At 42.5% G+C, this 25000-nt stretch overlaps 1 protein-coding gene across 2 annotated transcripts in view; it reads left to right on the forward strand.

Moving 5' to 3' along the window:
• The window catches only part of eipr1 (EARP complex and GARP complex interacting protein 1), an 86862-nt gene that overhangs the window by 26133 nt on the left and 35729 nt on the right, over window positions 1–25000 (forward strand). For both annotated transcript variants that reach the window (XM_074659975.1, XM_074659977.1), the window contains exons 5-6: window positions 8924–9023; window positions 23193–23329. In XM_074659975.1, coding sequence (XP_074516076.1) covers window positions 8924–9023; window positions 23193–23329 — 237 coding nt within the window. The remainder of the gene's footprint in view (window positions 1–8923; window positions 9024–23192; window positions 23330–25000) is intronic.

Consider the following 25000-nt stretch of genomic DNA (forward strand, 5'->3'; position numbering starts at 1 on the left):
ATTCCATTTCAGCCAATAGATCCACCTAAATGCCACACGCTCGTCCTTTACCTTTACCTTTTCTACATTGCTCTTTACTAATAAGAAACAAGCAAGGAGAGATAAAAGGTTTAATTAGAGATGTGTTATTGTCAGAGCTTATGTGAATCTGGGTATTTCACTAACCAGGAACTGGTGTTGTGTCGAAGCCTGTTCCCTTTCGCCCTCTGTGTTTAGAGTTAGGATGAGTTTGGGTTGTCTTTAAGCTCTCAGAAAAACAAATGTTTGCGGTTAGCGGTAAAGTTAGGCTCAGGTTGAGGAAAAACACAAACTGATGGGGAAACAGCCTTCGACAGAACACCAAATCTAAAATGGAACCTGCGATCAGAACCCAGCCCTAATTACAATTCTACTCATTCATCTAATTGCTGAGGAATGTGTTAACATCTCTACAACAAGCTTTGACCTACTATACGTATCGTTGTGTGTGTTTGTGCATTCAGTTGGTTTGACTTTCTAATGGCGTGGTTCAGATAATCTGGCTAACCTGTCTGTCATCACCTGACTGCTCCTTTGTCTTGCCCAGTCATTTTTTCTTGTAGTCACCATGTTCCCAGATCTCAACTATTACTTCAGTGTAGGGTTGCACCGATACCGATACTGGATCGGATATCGGGCCGATACTGACTCATACAACTGGATCGGGTATCGGTGACAATGGAGTCGATCTATTCAATCCAATTCAATGGTTATATACTATATACATTATAGACTGGAATTTTAATTCTTGTTTGAGTTTTGACCAATTTGTTGCTGCATTAACAAGGTTTCCACTTGAGTTGCTGGTGTACAATTTATTATTTTAATAATAAATTATAATTCAGTAAATGTATATCTATGTATTTATTTGTCACATTTTGTTTTACAAAGTTAGGAAAGTATTGTTTAAGTCCAGCCTGATTTTGCCTTACATATAAAAGAATGATCAAGTCAATTCCATCCTGTGAGGCATACAGCTGATTAATTAAACACTGGTATCAGCTCGGTACTCGGTATCGGCCGATACCCAACGCCCAGGTATCACTATCGGGACTGATAAAGTCGGATCGATGCATCCCCACTTTGATTAGTACATCTTTATCATAAACATTCGAAGTGATTGCCAAAACTACGTAAAAAGAACCCACATTGTAGATTATCCTTTAACACCAACCCTCACCACTACAAGACTAATGGCACTTTGCAAAAAATATCCTCCTTCTGATCAAATAAAACTCAAGCTGGTTCTCACAAACTGCAGCACACACACACCCACCACCATTGGTGTCCCTGTATCCATGCTAAAATCTTACCCAGAAGGAGGAAAGACAGGCACACACTTTGTTTGTGTTGGCTGTTGGCTTTGTATATAAGGGGCTGGGATTAAACTCATATGGATGCAAAGCACAGCGAAGACGGGTAACAATCTGATGAGCAAGAGCCATAGAGAGAGACAAAGAGAGAGAGAAGTGCATCTGTGTCCCGGACTTAGATATATGGGGCTGTAAAACCTCCATAGCTCTCCCCGACAGTATTTACATACCATTCCAGTAGCCAGTGTGCCAGCTTGTTGCAGAGCTCAAGGTCAAATGCACATAACGTATATTCTTTAATATGAGGGGAAGGCAATATGAGATACTGTACACCTGTACTGCCTCTCCCTCTCCCTCTTCCTCTCGCCCCTGCGCAAATTAATTGATACTACAGGGAAGCATACAGTGTGTAAATCTCAAAGTGGTGAGTATATTTTAATTGGTCCTATGGTGTGCTGATTTATGTGTTTGGGAGTGCATGAGAGAGAAAGCGAGGTGGTATCTGACGTGCTGCAGGCTCCATCTATAAGGTCTGTGAGCTGCAGTGACTCTCCCAGCAGTAAGCTGTGTGTGTGTGTGCTTGTATTAATCACATTGTGGGGACATGAATCTGATCAGTCTGTCACAGTATGGGGACAGCAAGCTGGTCATCACAAGTTAAACCATTTGATTTTTAGGGTTGATTGTTTTTAGTAAAGGTAAGGGTAAGGCTGAGGCATACAGTTCTATCGGCTATCGGTCTGATGACGATTTAGCCTCTGGAGGCAACAGACAAGATTTCTGATGTTTCGGTGTAGCCAGTGGATATCTGGACCAAGGCCATGTTCACACCTGGCATTAACATGCGTCTTGGGTGATCCAATCACAAGTAAACAGCTCTATATACGTCTGTTCACACCTGGCGTTAGAATGTGTCTCCACATGAGTGACCACTTGTGATCAGACCTCACTTCACTGCTCTGTATGCAAAGAAACACGTCGTAAACACACGGATAATACAGCCGATATAAGATTACAGGAATGTCAGTAGCAATATCCTACATGTTCGTGAATTCGGGTACATTTTATTAACATCAAATAAAAGGTTATTGTACCAGCGGTCCCCAGAGACCTCCTTACCACCAACACTGCCACCTTTGCCAGGCAACAGCGGGGTACAAAGCTCCAGAAAGCTGGGGATGAGAGTGAGCGGGCAGGTGTCAGCTCTGTCCAGAGCACCGGAAACAAAAACACAGACACATCACCGACAGCATGATAATTAATTATACATTACATTATTATACAACTAGAATGGCACTCGGAGAGTGCAGACCTCCGCCAAGGTGCCTGACTTTAAAAACAGATCACAGCTCCCTGCTGGCGGTACCGTGAGGTGGTCGGCTTATTATTAACACGGTGTGTTTCCGTGTAACGTATCGGCGGACGCCTCTCTCATTCAGCAGCCTTGTTATGTCTGTATAACGTTACACTACGTTGTCTCTCATCCTGTCATCTAACTCTTTGTTCTTTCTCACCGCGGACGGCCAGCAGCTCCCGCACACACATCCACACACGTATCTCTCTGCTCTCAGAATCAGGCGGGGTCACGCGTCATCAACGCGTCATCAATGCGTCATTAGTTACACTGCACATGTGTTATACCCTGTGGTCTTAATGCTCAGGCTGATCGGAATCATTAAAAAAATTCCTGAATCCGGATCGCCACCAAAATCTAATGGATTGTTCATTGTGCCACACCCCACTCCTCCAAAAGATTTCATTCAAATCCACCGTGGACTTTTGGAGCAAGCCTGCTAACAGACAAACCAACGCCGGTGAAAAAATAATTATTAGATATTTTTCTCAAATTATTCATCCAGGTTGTTATGTATTTAATGATGAAGCTTGGTTTGGCTTCATATTAGCTTCAGCTGAATTTAGGAAAACATTTTTGCACAAAATGAGATCTGTTTTTTGTCTCCCATCGTCTACAATGTAGTTGTGTTTGGAAGAGATGCCTTCATGGCCAGTATGGAGAGAAGGACTGATTACAGCAAAACATATTACAACAACTTTCAATACACACATGGCATATATTGTATTAAGATTAGGGCTGTCAATCGATTAAAATACTTGTTCGCGATTAATCACATGATCGTCCATAGTTATCCGTGATCAATTGCAAATTAATCGCACATATTTTATCTGTTCAAAATGTACCTTAGAGGGAGATTTGTCAAGTATTTAATACTCTTATCAACATGGGAGTGGACAAATATGCTGCTATATGTAAATGTATGTATATATTTATTATTATAAATCAATTAACAACAAAAAACAATGACAGATATTGTCCAGAAACCCTCACAGGTACTGCATTTAGCATAAAACAATATGCTCAAATCATAACATGTCAAACTACAGCCCAACATGCAACAACAGCTGTCAGTGTGTCAGTGTGCTGACTTGACTATGACTTGCCCCAAACTGCATGTGATTATCATAAAGTGGGCATGTCTGTAAAGGGGAGACTCGTGGGTACCCATAGAACCCATTTACATTCACTGATCTGGAGGTCAGAGGTCAAGGGACCCTTTTGAAAATGGCCATGACAGTTTTACCTTGCCAAAATGTAGTGTAAGTTTGGAGCGTTATTTAGCCTCCTTCACAACAAGCTAGTATGACATGGTTGGAATGGATCCCTTAGATCCCGTTTTCTAGTTTCATATGATACCAGTACCTTGACTCTAGCTTTAAAACTGAGGTACAACCTTCAAAAGATCGATTGCGTTAATGCGTTAAAGAAACTACTAGCGTTAAAATGAATTTGCGTTAATGTGTTATTTATTGTTAACTTTGACACTCCTAAATAAGATCAACTTAAAAACCCAAAGCTATCCTTTAAGGGTTGGGTACATCTGCAGGAAATGAATGTAAGTCAATGAGGTGTCCTCTTTAGGGGACAAAATGATGTGTGTGTGTGTGTGTGTGTGTGTGTGTGTGTGTGTGTGTGTTTCTCTCTCTCTCTCTCAGGAGGGCAGTAAAAGCTGTCCCTCAGCAGTCATGAATTTACAGCCCTTATAAACACGGCTCCTCTCTCCCTCCTCTGCCTCCCTCATCCTCTTCCTCTCCCTCTCCTTCTCCATCTCCATCTCTCCACTCCACCTTTTCTAAAGGACCATGCATATTTGAAACTTGGATGAAATCCAAAAGCAAACTTCAACTTCCCTCCCCTTGCGCTGTCATTTCTTTTATCTCCTACGAACACTCTCACCTTCTATAACACACGCTGCCTCTCAAACACTAGGCATTGTTGCCGCTGCTTCAAGTTGACAAATGAGTCCAAGGAAATGGAGTTGTCTAATGGATGAACTCCTTAAATAAATGGCATCAATTCGTAAAGCAGTGACAGCAGCTTTAGAGCTGTGATGGGCTCAGACATCCAAACCTTCAGCCAGACCACGTCGGCACCTCTGTGACATTTTACATCCTTTAACCCAGATTAGACACAGATTCTTTTTTTTTTTAAAGCAAACCCTTAACAAGCATATAGCAGCTTTTCCAGGCCAAGGTTATGTTTAGCTTATTGCCGGGTCTCTGACTGCACTGACATATTGCTTTTAAAGCCGACAGGAGTCAGAGTTAAAAGCACTGCTTTCTCACTTGGGTTGTGTCCTCTTTCTTATCCCATGGAGTTGTGTCTCTGCCTACTTTGCAGAGCTGCTAAACCTCCAAACTAAGAAGAACAAACAACAAAAGAATACAAGTGATCAGATCAACACCAAGGGATGTATAAAGCAACAGTTTGGCTCCAGTGTGTCAGGCCTGGTTAGGTCCCTATGGCTTGCGCACAGAATGCATATTTTAAGTAGAGCGCAGTGGAGAATCACAACTCCAGAAGCATGCCGTGAGGAATCAATACTCTGCAGAAAGTAGTATGCAGGGAGGAATCGAAGCTAAGTATGCAGTAAACGCTACCACTTCTTTCACACCACTGAGGCAACCCTGTACCCACTGCTGTGTTTCAACACTGGATTGACAGAACTGGGCTGCTGGATTTTCCAATAAGTACTTCGTGCTGAACGCAAAGAGCTCAGTTGTATGTCACTTTCTTGAGCAATTAATGATTAGCAGCTGCAGCCTAATTTGTGCAAGTTAAACATGCTCCACGCAACGTCACACTTTTTGAAGGACATTTTTATGCGGAAATCACTTAACATGACAAACTGCACGCACACAACTTAACAATGAAACAACAGCAAACTCTTCTGGCTGGTGCTAGTGACACTGACACCTACTCTAAGTCTGAGATACAGAAGCTTCCAAAATGTGAAATAATTGTATAGTAACCAAGGAAATGTATTTGGAATCCTACAAAATTGGAAATTTAGAAGAACTGGGGAAATATAGAAATATTGATCTTAAAGGGGACATATCATGCTCATTTTCAGGTTCATACTCGTATTTGTGTTTCTATTAGAACATGTTTACATGCTGTAATGTTAAAAAAAACAAACATTATTTTTCTCATACTGTCTGTCTGAATATTCCTGTATTCACACTCTGTCTGAAACGCTCCGTTTTGCAACACATTCTCTCTCCCAACTCGTCAAATACCGCCGCTTGGTCAGTGCCTCTTGGCATCGGAGACCGTCGCACGGGGTACCCCTCTTGCGTTACTTGGACGGACCGGGGACGGCGTGTCAATATACGCGCGTTACATGCATAGTGTCCTTTCAAAATAAACTCCCGTTTTCACAGGACGTTAGGTTTAGACAACACAACAGCTTAGTTAGGGTTAGGAGACAGTCGTGGTTGACGTTAACCTTCACTGACTAGCGACTCATGTGACTCACAGGCCGAGGAGTCACTTGACCAATGACTTACATGACAAAATAAGTCAACATTACTTTTAGTTTCACACGGGACACGGACAGCGGTCTCCTGGTTGAAAGTCTTGTGTTTGTTTGACCCGTCCTCCACCCCTCTCCGCCTGCCCTGAACGGACTCTCTCGCTTTTAATACTACGTCACTTGCTCCGACCGTTGAATAACGCCTTGGGTGGGTTTACATTGGAGTTAGTTGAAAGCCTGGTTCGTCACATACCGTTGCTAAAGGGTGCCTCCGTGCGTTGCTTTCCGATGCTGAGGAGCACTTACCAAAGGTCGGTATTTGACGAGTTGGGAGTGAGAACTCGTTGGTTTTAGTCTGTTTAAGACCCCCTCCTTAAAAAGCCAAATCTGCTCTGATTGGCTTTTCGAGAAAAATATGGTGCACCATTGCAAAGGTAGTTCTCAAGTTGTGGGCGGTACATTCTAATGAGCCTGCATGTGACATGAAGGGGAGCCACATCTGAATGACTTGTTGAGTCACATGTTTTCTGATCTCGGCGGCCCACAAAAAACTGACTGGGTCGTCTTATTTCACAGTTTGTGGGTTGGTAGGAACCCACATGTATGAGCACAAGCACTGAACAAGTGAGTTTTTCATGATCCCCTTTAAATGAATAGCTAAACATTTTGGTATATATATATATATATATATATATATAAGAGTGAGAGGAGAAGATCAATATCAAAAGCCCAGTACTTCTGTGCAGTGTGTCTGGGTATAGCACAGGTTTCTAGATACAGTCAGTGAGCACAGGTTTTGGTTTTGTTTGCTGGCGGCCACACCCAGTCACTGCACCCAGTACAGTAGTTCCCTAAGAAAACTCGTAACTCCCTGTGAAACAACAAATGGACTTTTTAAAATTTCTGTTTATGTACAGAACAAACAAGTTGTACATGGACAGAGCCAGGTTATCTGTGCTAAACTAAGATAAACTGTAAAAAAATATGACATTCCCATCATCCTCAGCTATACTTGGTGTTTAGTGCTAATTAGCAAATGTTAGCATGTCAACATGCTAAACTAAAATAGTGAACATGGTAAACATTCCTGCTTAAAATCATCATGTTAGCATTGTCATTGTGAGCTAGCTGACATGAGCATTTAGCTCAAATCACTGCTGTGCCTGAGATCTGCCTCTCAGAGCTGCTGGCGTGGCTGTGGACTGTTCATCTTGTTTAATAATTGTCAACAAATGTCATAAAAAAAATAATGAATTGATCCTGCTATCAGGTATTGTGTGTGTATCAAAGCCTCTGTGCCATAGAGCTCCATCATTCAAAAACTATTAAAAACACATCAATGAATCAGACTGTTGCACTGGCTGACATGTTCCTTCATCACCATGAACACACACACTGGACTTTATTTTGACTCAATCCCACATACATCGTCCTGCTGCCACAGAAACTCACTAGAGCACCAAATGTGGATTAATCCGCCACTGATAATAGTCCCCAACAAGTGTGTTTCCTTATGTTAGAGTAACGTTTTCTAAAAGCTGTAGTATGTTTTAGGAAATTACTGAGTGCTTTAAAGGTATAATATGCAAAAATGTCCTAGAAAATAATGGAAAAAAAGAATTCCTCTCTGCCTGGATTTTCTCTTTTCTTCTTATTTTGCTGTGTTCAGGATATTTCTGGGCTTCAGCAAAGAGATTTTGTGCCCCACGTGGGGGTGTAACCCCCAGCCAATAACAGCAGTCAGGGTGTACAGCCCGTTCAGATGGTCAAATATGGCCGCTTTGTCACGCCCCTCGGCATCTGATACCGAGGCACAGGTCCCCCTTTAGCTCTGTCAGATACAAAGTGGCTGTATTTGACGAACGAGGACGGGTCGTGTGTTCTTATGTGCATGTGCTCCTCCAGTGTTCCCACTGCTCCTTTATCTGTCGGTGTATCAGTTTGAGTTTGACCGAGAGCAGCTCTGAGCCACAGCGGACAGTAGCCTGCCCTTTAGCTGCATTCATTCAAAATCCGGCAACGTGGCACCTGCCTGCAGGGTTGTGCACAGTTGTGGTTGTGTTTATTTGTGCTTTAGAACGTAACTGCCGTGAAACAATCACAGAATGTGTATTTCTCTGATTCACTGCTTTGTTCTCATTAACGCCTCTCCCTCTCTTCATTCACTCTATAGCTCGCTCCACCATCACTGCTCTCTCTCTCTCTCCCTCCGCAACCAACAACTCTTACATATTATACCTTTAAAGTATGGAACCCCATATTTTTGACCTGTGTCACAGACAGGGTAAGGAAGTCATAAGGACAAACTAACAATTTTTTAGGTTTTGGTCCTTTTTAATGGAATTTGATGACAAAAATGAAAATATAGCAGAACGCCAACCTTAACATTTTAACTGTATAATGTGTAACATTTTGTAATGTCCTTGTTGACACGGTACATCCAGGATGCATGCATTCCCAAATATGACCTGGAAATGCATTCCCAGATATGACCTGGAAATGCATGCAGATGTTTAAAATCAGTTTAGCTGTGATATTGTACAAGGTGCTGTATTTAGCAGTCATGTGAAATCTGACCAAGCAGCTCCATTCCACTGCAGTCTGCAGCATGGAGTTGAGCCTGTATGCATGTCTGACCAACATCTGTATTCTAATTGACTGTGACTTTGTGTTTTTGTGTGTGTGTGTGTGTGTGTGTGTACGTGTGTGTGTGTGTGTGTGTGTGTGTGTGTGTGTGTGCGTGTCTTTGTGTATGTACAGCGTGCTGTGGGAGCCCATGGGGGATGGCAAGCGTGTGATTTCATTGGCTGATAACCACGCACTACTCTGGGACCTGCAGGAGAGCTCCACACAGGCCACGGTAAGACACACACACACACACACACACACTGTAAGCCACAGTACACACACACACACACACACACACACACACACACACACCATATCACACAATAGCTAACTCATTATTTGATAACCACCATATCGTCTTGGTGTTATCAGACGCACACATCCTCTCTCTGCGACAACAGTGTGTCCACTATTCATTCTGTGTCTCTCTCTCTCACACACACACACACACACACACACACACCCACAGGCACACACACACACACACACACACACACACACACACACACACACACCCACCTACACCTACACCTACACCTACATACACGGAGTATCTGGGCAGGTTTATAAGATGTGGCCACTTTAATATTATTCTGGTCAAGTCTCTCCCCCAGTGATAGTAATAGTCTTGTTTAATAAGTAAGAGAAAAGTCATTTACTGTATCTGTTTACACAGTGCACTGAAGTAATGCTACTGCTGGTGTCATACATTGTGTTTCACATGAAATGTACGGGAACTGCACTACATGGCCAAATATGTGGACTCTGTAACATTATACCCATATATGATAGTTGAACATCACATTCCAAAACCATGGGCATTAATATGCTGCTGAACTTCACCAGGGGAACAAAACCCTTTTGAAGGGACTTAACTTGCGTTTCAAACAGAAGACCCAGGAACTAAATTTAGTTCCTGTGCAATATTTCCTCGTGCCTAAAAAGTGCTTGCTTCGGGGCCGGTACCCTCCACAGGTTCAGGAATTATTGGGCCGGAGTGTGTATGGCTGAATGTCGCTGATACACAGACACTGACAACAACAACAACAACAACGACAACAACAAACACCTACAAAAATGATCTTGACCAGAAAAAGAAAGGCAAAACCTTTTTTTTCACCCTTTTTCAAAGATGAAAAAAATTATTTAAGTTTCTTCGAAAAATGATCCTGGCAAGACCTTTCTTTTCATTTGTTTGGTTTTAGCCAAAATACATGTCAGGCTTTAGAAAATCTAGTCCGTGACGGGAGACTTTGGCCAATCACAGGTCATTTCAGAGAGAGAGCGTTCCTATTGGCTGTGCTCCGGCTGGTGGGCGGTGCATGTTATTTCCTCAACTGATCTCAACATGGCTGCTGGGTCACAAACTTTCTCATTTTACAGCTAAACAGTACACTACAAGATGATTCTGAGAACATGTGAGGAGAGAACTAGACATTACAGAATATTGATTCATATTTGATCAGCGCTGCCTAGTTTGACCTTTTAGTTGGAGTTAGCGAGTGAATGACAGCTGGCACTCATAGACGGCAAGGCTCCAGACCAGCTCTGATTGGTTGTTTCCTCCGGTCTGTGAAATCTTGCTGATCCCGTTAGGAGCACCGGAGGACACTGGAGGACACAGAGGACACATGATATTTTTCAGATTACCTGTCTTATGCACTACTGTCAGGATATAGTGACCGTTATATACAAATAACTTTTTTTAATCATATTTGCTCCATTTCTACCCACTGCAGCTTTAAGTCCCAGTTTAATGCCTGAGTTTAGTTCCTGGAACTGTTTGGTCTAAAAGGGCTCCAGGCTCTATTATTAGATCCTTATTTGAAGTAAAAGCAGAAATACCATTGTCTTAAAACTAGGACTGAGTCGAATGCTCCGAAGCTTTGACCGTTGCCATGGTAATCAACCTCCAAATCAGTATTCAAATGCTTGTTTTTTTTTTTGTTTTGTTTTTTTGTATAAGTATGTAATAATAAAGTATAAATCCCAAAATAGCCCATAAAATAAGGTATAATCCCACAACATTATTCATTATTCATATTCAACATGAATTATTAGTAGTTATTCTCAGATGGATATCGTCGTTTGTTGTGCGTAGAGGTGCTTCTGTGTGCGGTAGTGCGGCAGCGGCACTGAAACTGGGGAGATGGAGACAGACAGACAGAAGAACATGTCAGCCTGCTGCGCTGCATCGCCAAGCTTCAAATATCTTTGAATTTTCTCACCGATGCTTCGAAGACCGAAAAATGTTATTTGGGACAGCGCTACTGAAAACACTTCATTACAAGTCAAAGCCCTGAATTCAAATTATTACTCAAGTAAAAGTACAGACGTGTTATTATCAAAATGTACATTAAGTATCAACAGTAAAAGTACTCATGCAGAATGGCTTCTTTCAGATTGTTATTTTTCATATATTATATTATTGTGTTATTATGAGCTTTGTAATGTTTGCCATTTTAGATACTTTATAGTTTGGGATTGATTAATAGCCTATTGCTGCATATTTTTCATAAGCGTATCGTATGTTTTTTTATGTAAAACCTTCATCTGAAAAGTAAAACAATGTCAAATAAATGTAGTGGAATAAAAAATACAATATTTCCCTCTGAAATGTTGTGGAGTAGAAGTATAACAGGAAACAGGAAAGGGACAAACACAAGCTGTTGTCAGAGGGCTGAACTCATTTTCCAATGCATTCATACTCAGTTCTGTCTTCTTCCTATTATGCAGAAATACACAATAATGGCCTTTTAAAAGGCTAAAAATGAATGGATCACTGTGTAACCGGTGTGTAAGTACTTTTGGTCAGTTCGCTTGTAGTTGTGTCCTTCCTAATGCAAGGTGAAGAGGCTCTTCACTGTAAATTCCCCGTCTCCAACCCGCCGGCTTTGCAATTAAAATGCCCATTATGTATTTAAAGACTCAAGATAATGGTGTGTGTCAGGTGTGCATGTGTGTGAGTAAGAAGTAATAGAGTAGTGGTGTGTCGTTTGTGTGTGTGTGTGTGTGTGTGTGTGTGTGTGTGTGTGTGTGTGTGTGTGTGTGTGTGTGTGTCGTCTGTGTGCGTGCGTGCGTGTGTGTGTGTGTTGGTCCATTAGAGAGTGAAGAAGAATATAGATGGGTCATTGGTAATTCATGCGCTCGTTGAGGGATTCACATAAAGGGCAGCCAGGTCACACACCTAATAGATACAAGTGTGTGTGTTTGCATGTGAGTGTAGACGTGTGTGTTGATGTGATCTCAGTAGGTTGACCCTTTGAAAAATCTCTAGTCTCAGTTTGGATAAATGCATGCACATGCTCGCCCCTCTCTTTCTCAATCTCTCACTCTGTCGGCATGTGTCTGCTGGGGATGTTCTCAATGAATTGATGAATTATTGATTATTCATTACATTAATCAAGGTTCAAATCAAAATGATGAGTTATATTTTGGGTCATTTAAAGCTGCAGTAGGCAGAAAGTTTTTGGCATCATTGGGCAAAAATCTCATAATAACCTTTCAGCATATTGTAATTCAAGTGTTCTGAGAGAAAACTAGACTTCTGCTCCTCCTCATGGCTGTTTTCAGGCTTTAGAACATCTAGCCTTGACGGGAGACTTTGACCAATCACAGGTCATTTCAGAGAGAGAGCGATTCTATTGGCCGCTGGTGGGCGGTGCTTGGTATTACCTCAACTGATCTCAACATGGCTGCCGGGTCAAAAACGTTCTCATTTCACAGCTAAACAGTACACTACAAGATGATTCTGAAAACATCTGAGGAGAGAAATAGACATTACAGTAACAGAATATTGATTCATATTTGATCAGCGCTGCCTAGTTTGATCAGAGTTTGTGAGTGATTGACAGCTGCTCAGAGACAGCAGACTCCAGATCAGCTCTGATTGGTTGTTTTCCTCCCGTCTGTGAAATCTTGCAGATGTCATTAGGAGCACCAGACGACACCGGACGACACAGAGGAACATTATTTTTTTCAGATTACCTGTCTCATGCACTACTGTCAGGATATATATATGACCGTTTTATAAAAATCACTTTTTTCAATCATATTTGCTCCATTTCTACCCACTGCTGCTTTAACATTGTCCCTGATTTACAGAAAATGCAGTGATTTCAATTGTTCACCAGATGGAGCTATCTGTTGTATATTCCACTGCCAGGCAGTTAGAAAGATACGCAGAGTAAATAGTGAATTGTGGAGAGGTCCGTCATGTTCCAGGATGAATGAAAAGTCTGCCGTTTTCATTTCTGTTCCTTCACAGCTTGGCCTGTGAGCAACATTTGTTCCTACTACGCCTAGTAGCTTCAAGCTAGCGTTGTTCTCTCTCTGTTGAGAGCTGACAGTTTCCAGCTCTGTTGGCAAATTGAAGTTCGGAAAAGTTTTGTAACTGCTTTAAAATGTGTTTAATTTATTGCTACATGCACACAGACCTTTCCCTTTGGGCTACATATGTACTATGTGCATCTTTAAGAATCCCCAATAGGGCTTTTTTTTACACACATTTTACATAATTCATACACACATTCTTGAATTTTACAAACATCTTTACACATAATGTTACCCTACTGTCATGTTGACATTGAGGTGGTAAACCTATTCTGAATATCTGGAGTCAGTTGTTGCCTCTTGCCTATACTGGAATTTACCTAATGATGATTATTTGTCCACTGATTCATATCTGTGTTTACTGGGAGTATGTTTGTATATTTATTGTTTGTTATGATTGATTAATGTTAATTTAACAAATCACCTATATCATCGTTAAAGTTGCAGTTGGTAACTTTGAGCAAATATGATAAAAAGTTATTTTTACAACAGTCACTATATCCTGACAGTAGTGCATGAGACAGGTAATCTGAAGAAAACATGTTCCTCTGCCTCCTCATAGTGCCACCCCTTCTGGTGGACCCCATGGGACCATATCTTGGAAAAAATATGTACTGTCATCAACAGCAAGAGACAAATCATTTTTGATCCCGTTTGAATTGCTCCATGAATCACACATATGATGTTTGTCAATTTGAAAGATCATTTTGGAAGTCAAGAAAGTCCCAGTTTGACGTAGTATCATTTAGTTTAGTGAACTACATCTCTCGTCTCGCACAATATACGTCACCAACACTAGCTAGCTAGCTAACTTAGCTATGTTCCACACACAGATGAACCGTTATCTGACCTGATGTGTTTTATCAGTGACTCCTGGTCTTTTTATCAGTGAGGAAGAGAAAGAAGGATCAGACCCGTTGCTGATGTGAGTTCATCCCAGTAGGAAACACACAGACATCGTAGCTTCAGAGAGAGAGACGTCACTACCACACTGTAGGATGTGTCGTCTTTCTAACGACGTATTTTCACAGTCTGATACTTCAACAGTTTTACAACAAACTGAGACTTTCTTGACTTGCAAAATGATCTTTTACATTGACAAACATCAGATGTGTGATTCATGGCGCAAGTCAAATGGGATTTCAGAGGGAATCTCTCGCCGTTGACAACTGTACATATTTTTTCCATAATAAGGTCCCGTGGTGGTCCGCCGTAAGGGGCGGGACTTCTCCTCTCTTTAGCATTTGCAAGACTTCACCGTGCCGAAAGAAAACAACCAATCAGAGCAGTCTCTGAGCAGCTGTCAATCACTCGCAAACTCTCCGATCAAACGGTCAAACTAGGCAGCGCTGATCAAATATCAATCAATATTCTGTTACTGTAATGCCTATTTCTCTCCTCACATGTTTTCAGAAACATCTTGTAGTGTACTGTTTAGCTGTAAAATGAGAACGTTTTTGTGATTGACAGCCACCTCTGTTGAATGAACAGCCAATAGGAACGCTCTCTCTGAAATGACCTGTGATTGGTCAAAGTCTCCCGTCAAGGCTAGATGTTCTAAAGCCTGAAAACAGAGCCATGAGGAGGAGCAGAAGTCTAGTTTTCTCTCAGAACACTTGAATTATAATATGCTGAAAGGTTATTATGGACTTTTTGCCCAATGATGCCAAAAATATATACTGACTACTGAAGCTTTAAAGCTTTTCAGTTTTGAGCCTTTAGCACTGAGTGACAATCACGCTACTTCTAAAAAAATTTTTTTGTTTTTTGCATTGCATTCTTCAGTTGGCCGGGAACATGACCAACCACACTGCAACATTTACACTGGAACATATCATCCTGTCCGACAAGCTAAATGTGGCGGTGTGTGTGTGTGTGTGTGTGTGTGTGTCCGTGTGTGTGTCCGTGTGTGTGTGTCCGTGTGTGTGTGTGTGCGTGTGTGTGCGTGTGTGTGTGTGTGTGTGTGTGTGTGTGTGTGTGTGTGTGTGTGTGTGTGTCTGTGTGCGTGTGTGTGTGCGTGCGTGCGTGTGTGTCCCCTGCGCCCCCTGCGCCATGACCCCAGTGTGAGGTCAAGTAGGACCACAGAGTCGCGGGGGTGGTTGATTCTATCCTCTGACACCAACACTGGACAACACAGCTATTAAATCCTGTATCGAGGGAGAAGGAGAGAGGAGGGAAGTAATGGTGAGAAAGTAGTATAATGAGAAAGGGAGGATGGAGAAAGAGGGAGCAATGGAGGAGCCGACTGATTGGAAAGATGGAGTTTAGGAGGGAGAAAGAGGGAGATATGGATAAGGAAAGGGTGGGCTTGATGAGGAGAAAGGGAATGAAAAAGAGGAGAAAGAGCTTGGCAGCCAAGACAAATTCCTCCTGTGCTGATGAGAATGCTAATCTCCCTCCCTCCTTTCATCCCACTCTCTTCTCTCCCGTTCCCTCTATCTGTCAGAGGGTGATGTGTTCATCTCAAGCCGTGTCCAGCTGCAGTGTGGATGTGTCTCTCTCTCAAGGGCCTGGCCTAGATTAGTGTGTGTGTGTGTGTGTGAGTTCGGTGTGGGTGTTTGCGTGAGTGTGTGTATGCATATATAAGAGAGGATCATGTGCATAAGCTTACCAGTGTGCATTGTTTGAAGGAAGATTTGTGTGAGTGTGTGTGTGTGTGTGTGTGTGTGTGTGTGTGTGTGTGTGTGTGTGTGTGTGTGTCTGCATGTGCATGGCTCATCAATTAGAATCGCTGGTGGAATTGAGTGAGAACATCTCCGCCGGCTCACAGCACACCCACACACCTTGTCCTGCACATCTGCTCACACACACGCACACACACTCTCTGTTCCGGAGTCTAGAGAAAGCATCAACGCATGGCTATTTGACAGATAGCTTTGCATTAGTGCCGCTTGCGTCCTAAATGAATGCGTCCCCTAGTGTTGTGTGTACTGCCTTGTTAGGGCTCCTAATTTGGTTAGTGCTTTAATAAAGTTGGGAACCTGGGCTGCACGGAGCTCTCAGGCTTTGCTGTTGCACCACTAGTGGTAGTCGCAGAGAGGGTGTGTCCTACTCCAGGCTTCCCACTCATCACAGAGTTTGCAGAGCTATCCTTCTGTCAAGAGGAAGTCCAGTAACTTGATCAATTCTTTGAAGAATTCGGGGACGATCAGCAAATGCAGACTTTGTAGAAAGCAACCCGTTCTCACTTCCAACTCGTCAAATACCGCCATTTGGTAAGTGCCCCTCGGCAGCGGAAACCAACAAACGGAGATACCCTTTAGCAACAGTATGCGACAAACCGGGGCTTTCAACTAACTCCAATGTAAACCCACCCATGGAGCAATTCGATGGCTGGAGCAAGTGACGTAGTATTAATAGCGTGAGAGTCCATTCAGGGCGGGCGGACGTGGAATTGGTAACTCGTTGGTATTGTCAGTCACGTGAATCGAGTCACGTGAGCCAAGTCAGTGAAGTTAACATCAACCGCGACCGTTTCCTAACCCTAACTAAGCCGTTGTGTTGTCTAAACCTAACTGTCTGTGAAAACGGAAGTTTATTTTGAAAGGACACTATGCATGTAACGCGCTCATATTGACACGCCGTCTCCGGTCCGTCCAAGTAACGTCCAAGTAACGTACCCCGTGCGACGGTCTCCGATGCTGAGGGGCACTGACCAAGCGGCGGTATTTGACGAGTTGGGAGAGAGAATGTGTTTTAGAAAGATACCAGAGTATGTTGCACAGGTCGATCCATTCTTGTTTCAATATTCTTTGCAATAGATGGTGTCGTTTTTTTTCTTGCAGGAGACCAGTTACAATATCCCCTTTTCGACCGCAGGAACTTTCCTCCCTTTAGAGGAACTCATTGTGTGTCAACAGCAGGGACCAGGGTCAAAATTATGTTCCGGGGACATTTATTTTACCCCCCGTCCCTGGTTGGGGGTTAGTACTTTCCGAAAGTTCAGGAACTTTGGGGCGGAGCTTGCACATTTCTGATTGGTTGAGTACTGAAGAGTCACAGGATACATCAGACCGGCAATACGTCATCCAGAGTAGGCTCACATGACCACGCCCCCTTTCAGGGAAACCAATCCCGTGTCCCTCATAGACGTTAACAGAGTAAACAGAAGAAGTTGAAACATGTCTCCAAACTTCTATTTTAAACAAACCGCTAATAGTAATAACGCTATGCTGAAGAGGTGCTGTGTAGTTGGTTGCACCAGCAATAAAAACAAAAACGCCGATCTCTGATTTGTTGTCCAAGCTATAGACCAGACCAGCATGGCTTTATGGCTCCAAGTTATAGACCAGACCAGCATGGCGTCCTCTCCGAGGCTGCGCTCCCTTTTGGGAGAAAGAAACTCACTGTCACAGGAGAGAAAATTATGAAAAGCTGTTGTGTAGCAGGTTAACGAGGCTTTCACACTGACATCTGAGGCTCTTACGATACGTGAATATTCACTGTTAGTGAGGTAAATGGCTAAATGATGCTGGTGTCGGTGACTAGCATGGCTAGCTAACGTGAGCTTGAGTTTAGTTTAGTTATTAGTTGGAGACTGTCATCTCCAACTAATTCTTCAATAAAAGCCTATAGATCAAACAGTTGGTTATTAACACGTTGGTTATTTATAGACAACACTCAGCCTAACAGGGTTCAATCAGATATGTAGAGATGTCTGGATCAGTAATATCCTCCTCTGTGTTGGACGGGGGAAGACTGAAGGGACATGGCGGTGATCAACTTCATTTATTAAGGTATCACTAACGCTCAGGTTCAGGCAAGATCCCAGAATAATTATTAGACGTGTATAAAACAAACGTTTGTATAACAAGAGATGAATGCATACGAACTTGTCAAAATCACAATCCAAACACTCGTCAAATTGCATTGAAGTCTGTGGGATCTTCTGTTTTCTATCCCCCAAAAGGGGGCGGGGCCTTAACTTTTTGCAAAGTACCTGTATGTGCCGGTCTGATGTATGGATCAGATGATTGATTGCGAAGGCAGGGGATGGGGATAATCCAACAATCCACCGACCAATAGTGTAATTTCATCACTCACTCAGTGACAGACTTTTGTGTTGATAGGGCTGCAGTCCTGCCAAAAACAAGTATCTGCAATGTAAAGGTGTTCTAACTGCTATTTCAATGTGCCTTTAATCAAATAAGTTGCAACATGTGTGATTTGGTGATGATCGGTATGCTCAGTAATCTTAACCTGATATTAAAAAAAGGAAAAAAGTAGGAGGCTTTTTGATTTAATCATGAAAATCCATGGGAAATTCATGGGATATTACATCAAGACAACTGAGGAAACCCTGCTTCTCTCCCTGTCCCATTTTATCTGTCCCCTTTCCTCTGCCATCTTTCTGCAGCTCCTTTCTTTTCTCTCCTTTTTTTATTTTTCCTTTATTTTCTTCTTTTACCCTCTTTGTTCTCCCTCCTTTTATCCTATCTGCTGTTCTTCCTCCCTCCCTCCCTGCTGCTCTGTCGGCCTGTCTCTCTCTTGCTCGCTCTGCCTCTGTCCTCTCTAGCTGAAATAATGAGAGTGTACCAGGGAGCTGTGTGGTGACGGGGCGATCGATGATCCCTGCTCCAACCGGCAGAGACGGGATAGAGAGAGAAAGAGAGAGAGAGAGAGAGGAAGAGGAATGGGAGAAGCAGAAGAAAATGGAGCAGTGTGATGATGCTTTTTAGAATCGTTAGATGCATCATAGTTTAAGGGAAAGAGAATCATTTCCAAAGCCAGCCTGCTGAATTAATTGGATTCCATTTTTAAAGTAGCCTGATGAAGTGATATGCTTTATAATTCAAAGTCCTTGAAGTGTTTTGACTTTGATTAATTTCACCTTCATTGTTGCCCTGTGAAATATACGTAAGCAGGTTTGATAAATATCCAATCACAAGCATGTCGTCTTGTTTGAAAAGCCTTAAATAAAAGGCAGTCAGTTTAACCTGACTGCCTTTCAGCTAAACTGCTCTCATTTGTGGATTCAGTGACGTTTTGTCAGTTAAATGTTTTTTTTCTGTTGAAATACCTAAGAAATTACAATAAATTTGAATGATTTTCAACCAGCCTAAAGAGGCTAGTTTGATTCAGCTTTCAACACTCATCAGTCTTCAATCCTCCGAGGGCTCATCTTCGACTCGACAGTTGATCCATAAGTAACTCTGAGCGATCTAGTGTATAGATCCGTGCTATGGAACCAAGGAGAGCCAGGGGTCAGTAGGTCTGCTGACAGGTGCATGCTGTGGCCTCCCTCCCAGTGCCCACACTGGGGGCTTCTGGCTGTACAGGTCCTGATTTGCTGTTGGGCATTGGAATGAGAACAGAACGTTCTAATCCATATGTTGGAGCGCGCTGCAGGCAGGAGAGTGGTTCTGCTTATGAAGAGGGATTGTCAGAACATCCACTTTTTATTTACTAAGCTACAGTTGCCGAGCAGATTCTGAGAAAATATTAATAACACTACTGGGGATGGTCGTATCATTGCATTTGTGATAAAAGCTCAATTTTGTGGAACATGGAATTTTAATTTACTTTATTATCCAGTCTTATCACTGTGTACTCTCTATCGTAACAGGTCATTTAAAGCTGCATTCATTGATATTTGGGACTTTTGGTGAAAACTTAACATGCTGAAAACACAACATCTGACATCACAAAAGAATTCAATATGACTAACTTGTTGGCATACAGTTGCCTATTTACTCATCCAGCGGCGCCATATTAGCATTCATTAGAAGTCATATTTCTGTCTCTGTGGAAAACTTAAGTCCAATATTCACTTTCTTTTAGCTCTGTTTTGGTCTCCACCAACTCCTGAAATATCTAGCTACTAAAAGCTCCATGGTGTTGAGCTCGACTGGTTCCAAAACCTCTGAATTGCCGCTCACATCTCAGACTAGTTTCAAAATTCAAAATTCAAATTTCCCCCAGTTGGAGGGAAAAAAAACCCCATTAAGATATTGTAAGAGAAAACTCGTTAAGATAACTGTTCCTCGCAGCCATTACTGCAGCTTTGGTGTCAACTGAAAATGATGATGGCGCGATAGATACGTCACCCGCTACTGTCTGGTTAGGACAAAACAAGACAAAAAAATCCCCCCAAAAAGAAATGAACACATTATCAGGCTAGATGAATTCAATGGAATTATCAGGCTAATGTTTACCAGCTTGTATCTGACCTTTTGTTGTCTAACATTTGGTGGTTTTCTGAGCTTTCTTTTCCAAAAACCACTGCTTGCTGTTGACAGTGAGGTTAATGAGAGTAGAACTAGCAGGCCAGAAAACCAAAACAATGAGCTAAAAGATACTAAAAAGCTCTGTAGTGAAGAGGGGAACTGCAGAACAATTCTCGGTGAGTTTGTCTCTACGAGCAACTCCTTTCACATTACACACAATAATTTGATCAATTGTTAATATAACATATATTGAATAAGCTCCCCTCTCCTTATGTATATACTCATGTCCCATGTCCATGTTGTTACTAACTTCATTCCTTCCCGGGAGTCCTTGTGCCTCCTTGTCTCGCAGCTAACCGTGGAGCGGGGTCACACCTGGAGCGAGGTTATACCTGGAGCATGGGTACACTTGGAGCAGGGTTTCACCTGGATCTTGGTGGTCTCCGGTATTGTGGCTGCATCTGCTGCCGCGTCGGTGCCTGCTTGACACCAACTGCTACCATCCCTAATTAACTACGTCTGTACGAGGGACTACCAATGCTAACGAGGGATTTCCAACACCTAGTGACAATGTGGCAGCCTGGAGAATAACACTTCTCAATCACTGCCAAAGACATCAAGAGCTCCCAGCAAGCATGCTGATGCTGCAGGAACCAACGCACGGGCATCGATCGCAGGGACGTCCCACACCAATACACATGGACGTACTGAGGAGAGATGCTGGACAGTGCTGGCTTTCCGATAGTTGTATTATCACTCTTTCCATCCACCACTATTGGTTTTGTGTTATCAGTCCTACTTGTATTAGCTATTACAGCTGCTAGACTGCTATTGTGGCTGCTTCTCTATCTCTCTCTCTCTATCTATCTCTCTCTCTCTCTCTCTCGCACTCTCTCTCTATCTATCTGTCCCCCCAGCCGGTCTCGACAGATGGCCGCCCGCCCTGCGCCCGGTTCTGCTCCAGGTTTCTTCCCAGTAATCGGGGAGTTTTTCCTGGCCACAGTGCGCTTGGTGGATCCTGTTGGGTCTCTAAACTATGGTGTATGGTCATAGACCTGCTCTATATATAAAGCGTCTTGAGATAACTTCTGTTGTGATTTGACGCTATACAAAAATAAATTGATTTGATTTGATTTGATTTGATTTGATAATGCAGCTTAGTATTGAGTCTTAGGGCTCTTTCACAAGCCAACATTTAGTCAGTTTTAATCAAACTCTGGTGCGGTTCAATCCTTAGTGCAGTTCGTTCGGGCAGTTGTGAACGCAGTAATTGTTCGGGGTGTGGACCAAAACAACCGGACCGAGGCCGCTTGCGAGAAGTGGTCGGACCGATTCCAAGCAAACCAAAACGCAGGCTGCCTGTGCGGGTATTTGTTGAGATGGACACAGGTAAACGACAGATTAACAAAGAGAACTTACTGAATATGCTTAATAAATTCTTCAAAAATAGTGACATTTATAAAGTCATTGGAGATAAACTGGAGAAGGGATTCGTGAGCACAGTAGATCAGTGCCGAGTCAAAGTGAAAACACTTCAGCAGCAACATTTCAAAGTCTGCGATTCCCTGTATAGAAGTGGCAGCTCTCGAAACTAAAATGATAAATTAGCTCCTTCGTACACACCTCAGCAAATTTGGTCTGATAGAAAACAAACCAAAAGTTTAAATTTTACTCTGATTGGGACTAGCCAAAAGGACAATTGCTTGTGAAAGCGCCCTTAAAGGACCAGTGTATAGGATTTAGTGGCATCCATAGACTGTATATATAGATGGACAACGCGTCTCCACTTCCTCCCAATGTACAAAAGTGAAGCCAAAATATCTTGGATATGGGAGCTGCCATCTTGAGATTTTGACGTTATTTGGAGCCAGAGTTTGTGCATTAGTGATCGGGGGGTTGGAACTGTCGTATCGAGGACCTGCACACCCGAGCCAATCAAGAGCCGAACACAGCCGCAGCTGGCTAGCGTGATCCACCTAGCTGCTACATTAACACCACGGTAGCTTTTTAGCTAGGAAGACACAACAACTAACCATAAGGCCTCTATATCTACATTTATGATCAAACTGACACGTTCTATTACACAGACTTGTGACAGTTATGGAAAGTTTAAGTTACATCTCTCTCATACATTTCCCGAGCCTCCGGCTGCCACTACTTCACAGCTGTCAATCTTGACGTCTCACCCCCTTTTCATAGCATCAAATAACTAATTATAACCAAACTTATCAGAAAAATGAACACATGAACAAACAGAACATCAGCGTGATCAGAACTACCTAAAATGACAGAAAGCATCTTTGGGGAAAATGTAGTTGACGTGTACTTTGACTTTTTAGTTTGGCCCATGTCCCATCCGCTACCATGAAAGGGGCGGGCTTTATGACCTATACTGCAGCCAGCCACCAGGGGGCAATCCAGATGTTTCGGCTTCACTTTTGGGAAGCTGTCATGTCGTCCATCTTTACAGCCTAGTCCATCTAGCGGTGAGGTTACATAGATATGAAGGGCTCATTATAAGCTAACAAAAACACAACGATTCGTAGTTTCAGGTGATTATACACAAATGAAAACATAGTTATGAATATTATATTCCATTTCTGCCAATAGATCCCCCCTAAATCCTACAAACTAGACCTTTAAAACTATGTCAGTAAGAGTGCACATGTTTCAGCGTGGCATAATTCTGCAGGCAGCTGGTGTGCCAGTAATGCCCAAAATATTACTACAGAGTCATACCGAACAATTGTAGTCTTGAGTGTGGCCTGCAGAGAAAATGACTTCCAATAATGCCTTATTATGCTGATTGAGTGCACCGTACTGGCTGAGCCTGTCACAGATATTTGGATGAAATTCACGTCCCGGCTCAGAGATGGTAATGAAGGTGTTGCTCTCCTCTGCAGGTCTCCAGCACTGCCACCCTGGAGGGCAAAGGTCAGCTGAAGTTCACCTCGGGCAAATGGAGCCCCCACCACAACTGCAGCCAGCTCGCCACAGCGAATGATACAGCCATACGAGGCTGGGACCTTCGCACCATGAGGTGAGCGCCGCTTTCTGAAAAACCTAGTATTCCAATGCATTCTGCAAATACTTTATTTCTGAGACATTTCTTCAAGTCCTGATATTGATACTTTAAATGGCTATTATTTAAGGGAAAGGCAGATTGTATATAGATAGATCCTCCTATTTCACTGCATTGATCATTATTTTCTGGAAATTTGAAGAAGTACAGATACTTTGAGTGGATAAAACCACATGTGCTCAATAATACTATGGCTGACAATAAGCCAGTGCCAAGAAGAGAAACATAAAAGCAATGCTTTGGATACATTGAGTCAGTTCTAAATAGCGCAACATGAGGCATGTTTTCTGTAAGCTTTGCCACTCAGTATTAAGGCACTTTTTCTACATGACAAATTTCTACATGCACCTGACTTCAAACCAGTGGGATGTTTTCCAACAGCCGGCATTTAAATCTGACAGAAGTGAGTCATGTAAGTTGAACTCTCAGAGCTTCAGCGTGCGTTTACATGTAATTACAAGATATTTCAGTGCAGTACACAGAAAAGTGTATTTAATTTGACTCCTCATCCTGACTGAAAGCATTACAGATGAGTTTTACCTCAACTTGTCTCCCTATCCTCATCAGTACTGCACATGTATTGCATGTGTTTGAGAAAAGCTCTGTCATTTATATATTTGCAATTTCAATGAATTATATCTAATTCAATTGAATACTTTTTGGTGCTGACCAAAATGTTTAGTTGGTTTCTTGTTCATTTTTTAAAAGCTATATTTACAGACTTATATAGGGCGGCTTTGGCTTAGTCGATGTGTCCTTGAGCAAGATACTGAACCCCAAACTGCTCCCGAAGGCTGAGCCATCGGTGTGTGAATGAGTATCTAGATTAGATCCTGATGGACAGGTTGGCTCCTTGCATGGCAGCCTCTGTCATCAGTGTATGAATGTGTGTATGAATGGGTGAATGCTGACATGTAGTGTAAAGAGCTTTGAGTGGTAGGAACACTAGAAAGGCACTATAGAAATGCAAGTCCATTTACCATCTTTCAACATCACTGCTATTATTAATTGATGAAATCATTTCAGTGTTTTTATGTCCATATTCACATGACAACCTTTGCTGATATGACTACTAAGTTAACTAGTCATACTATTAAGCCAGGTAGCTTTAAAAGGACACAACAAGCACCGATTAACAACACAGAGCATACTTGTCAACCCTCCCGATCTTCCCAGGAGACTCCCATTTTACATCGCCCTCTCCCAGTTTCCTCCCGGAGTCACAATTCTCACGTATTCCTCCCAATTTATGGGAAATTTCACATCTTTTTTTCCTTTTCGTTATCTCAACCTGTTTGTGACGCTGTACAGCGTGTATAGTATAAGCTCTCCTGTTTCCACCCGGACAACAATAGAGCTACACCAAATGTAATTTCCCGTCAGAAGCAGTCTATGCTCGCAACTAGGGACACTATTTAAAAAAAAAAAAAATGAACCGATAACCGACCCTCGTTAACCGATTATTAACCGTTAACCGACAAGATTAGTGCCTCGCATGCAGCGGTGCGCCAGCTGCAGTGTATGAGGACAACAGACAACTGAGTCCCCAGTTCAATCGTCCGGGAGAGCTACTGTAGCAGCCACGCTGCTGCGTGTAGTGTCACGGACATGCAGCCACTTTCCCAGCAA

Source organism: Sebastes fasciatus, chromosome 15 (genome assembly GCF_043250625.1).
Source record: "Sebastes fasciatus isolate fSebFas1 chromosome 15, fSebFas1.pri, whole genome shotgun sequence".
In the NCBI taxonomy this organism is placed as follows: Eukaryota; Metazoa; Chordata; class Actinopteri; order Perciformes; family Sebastidae; genus Sebastes; species Sebastes fasciatus.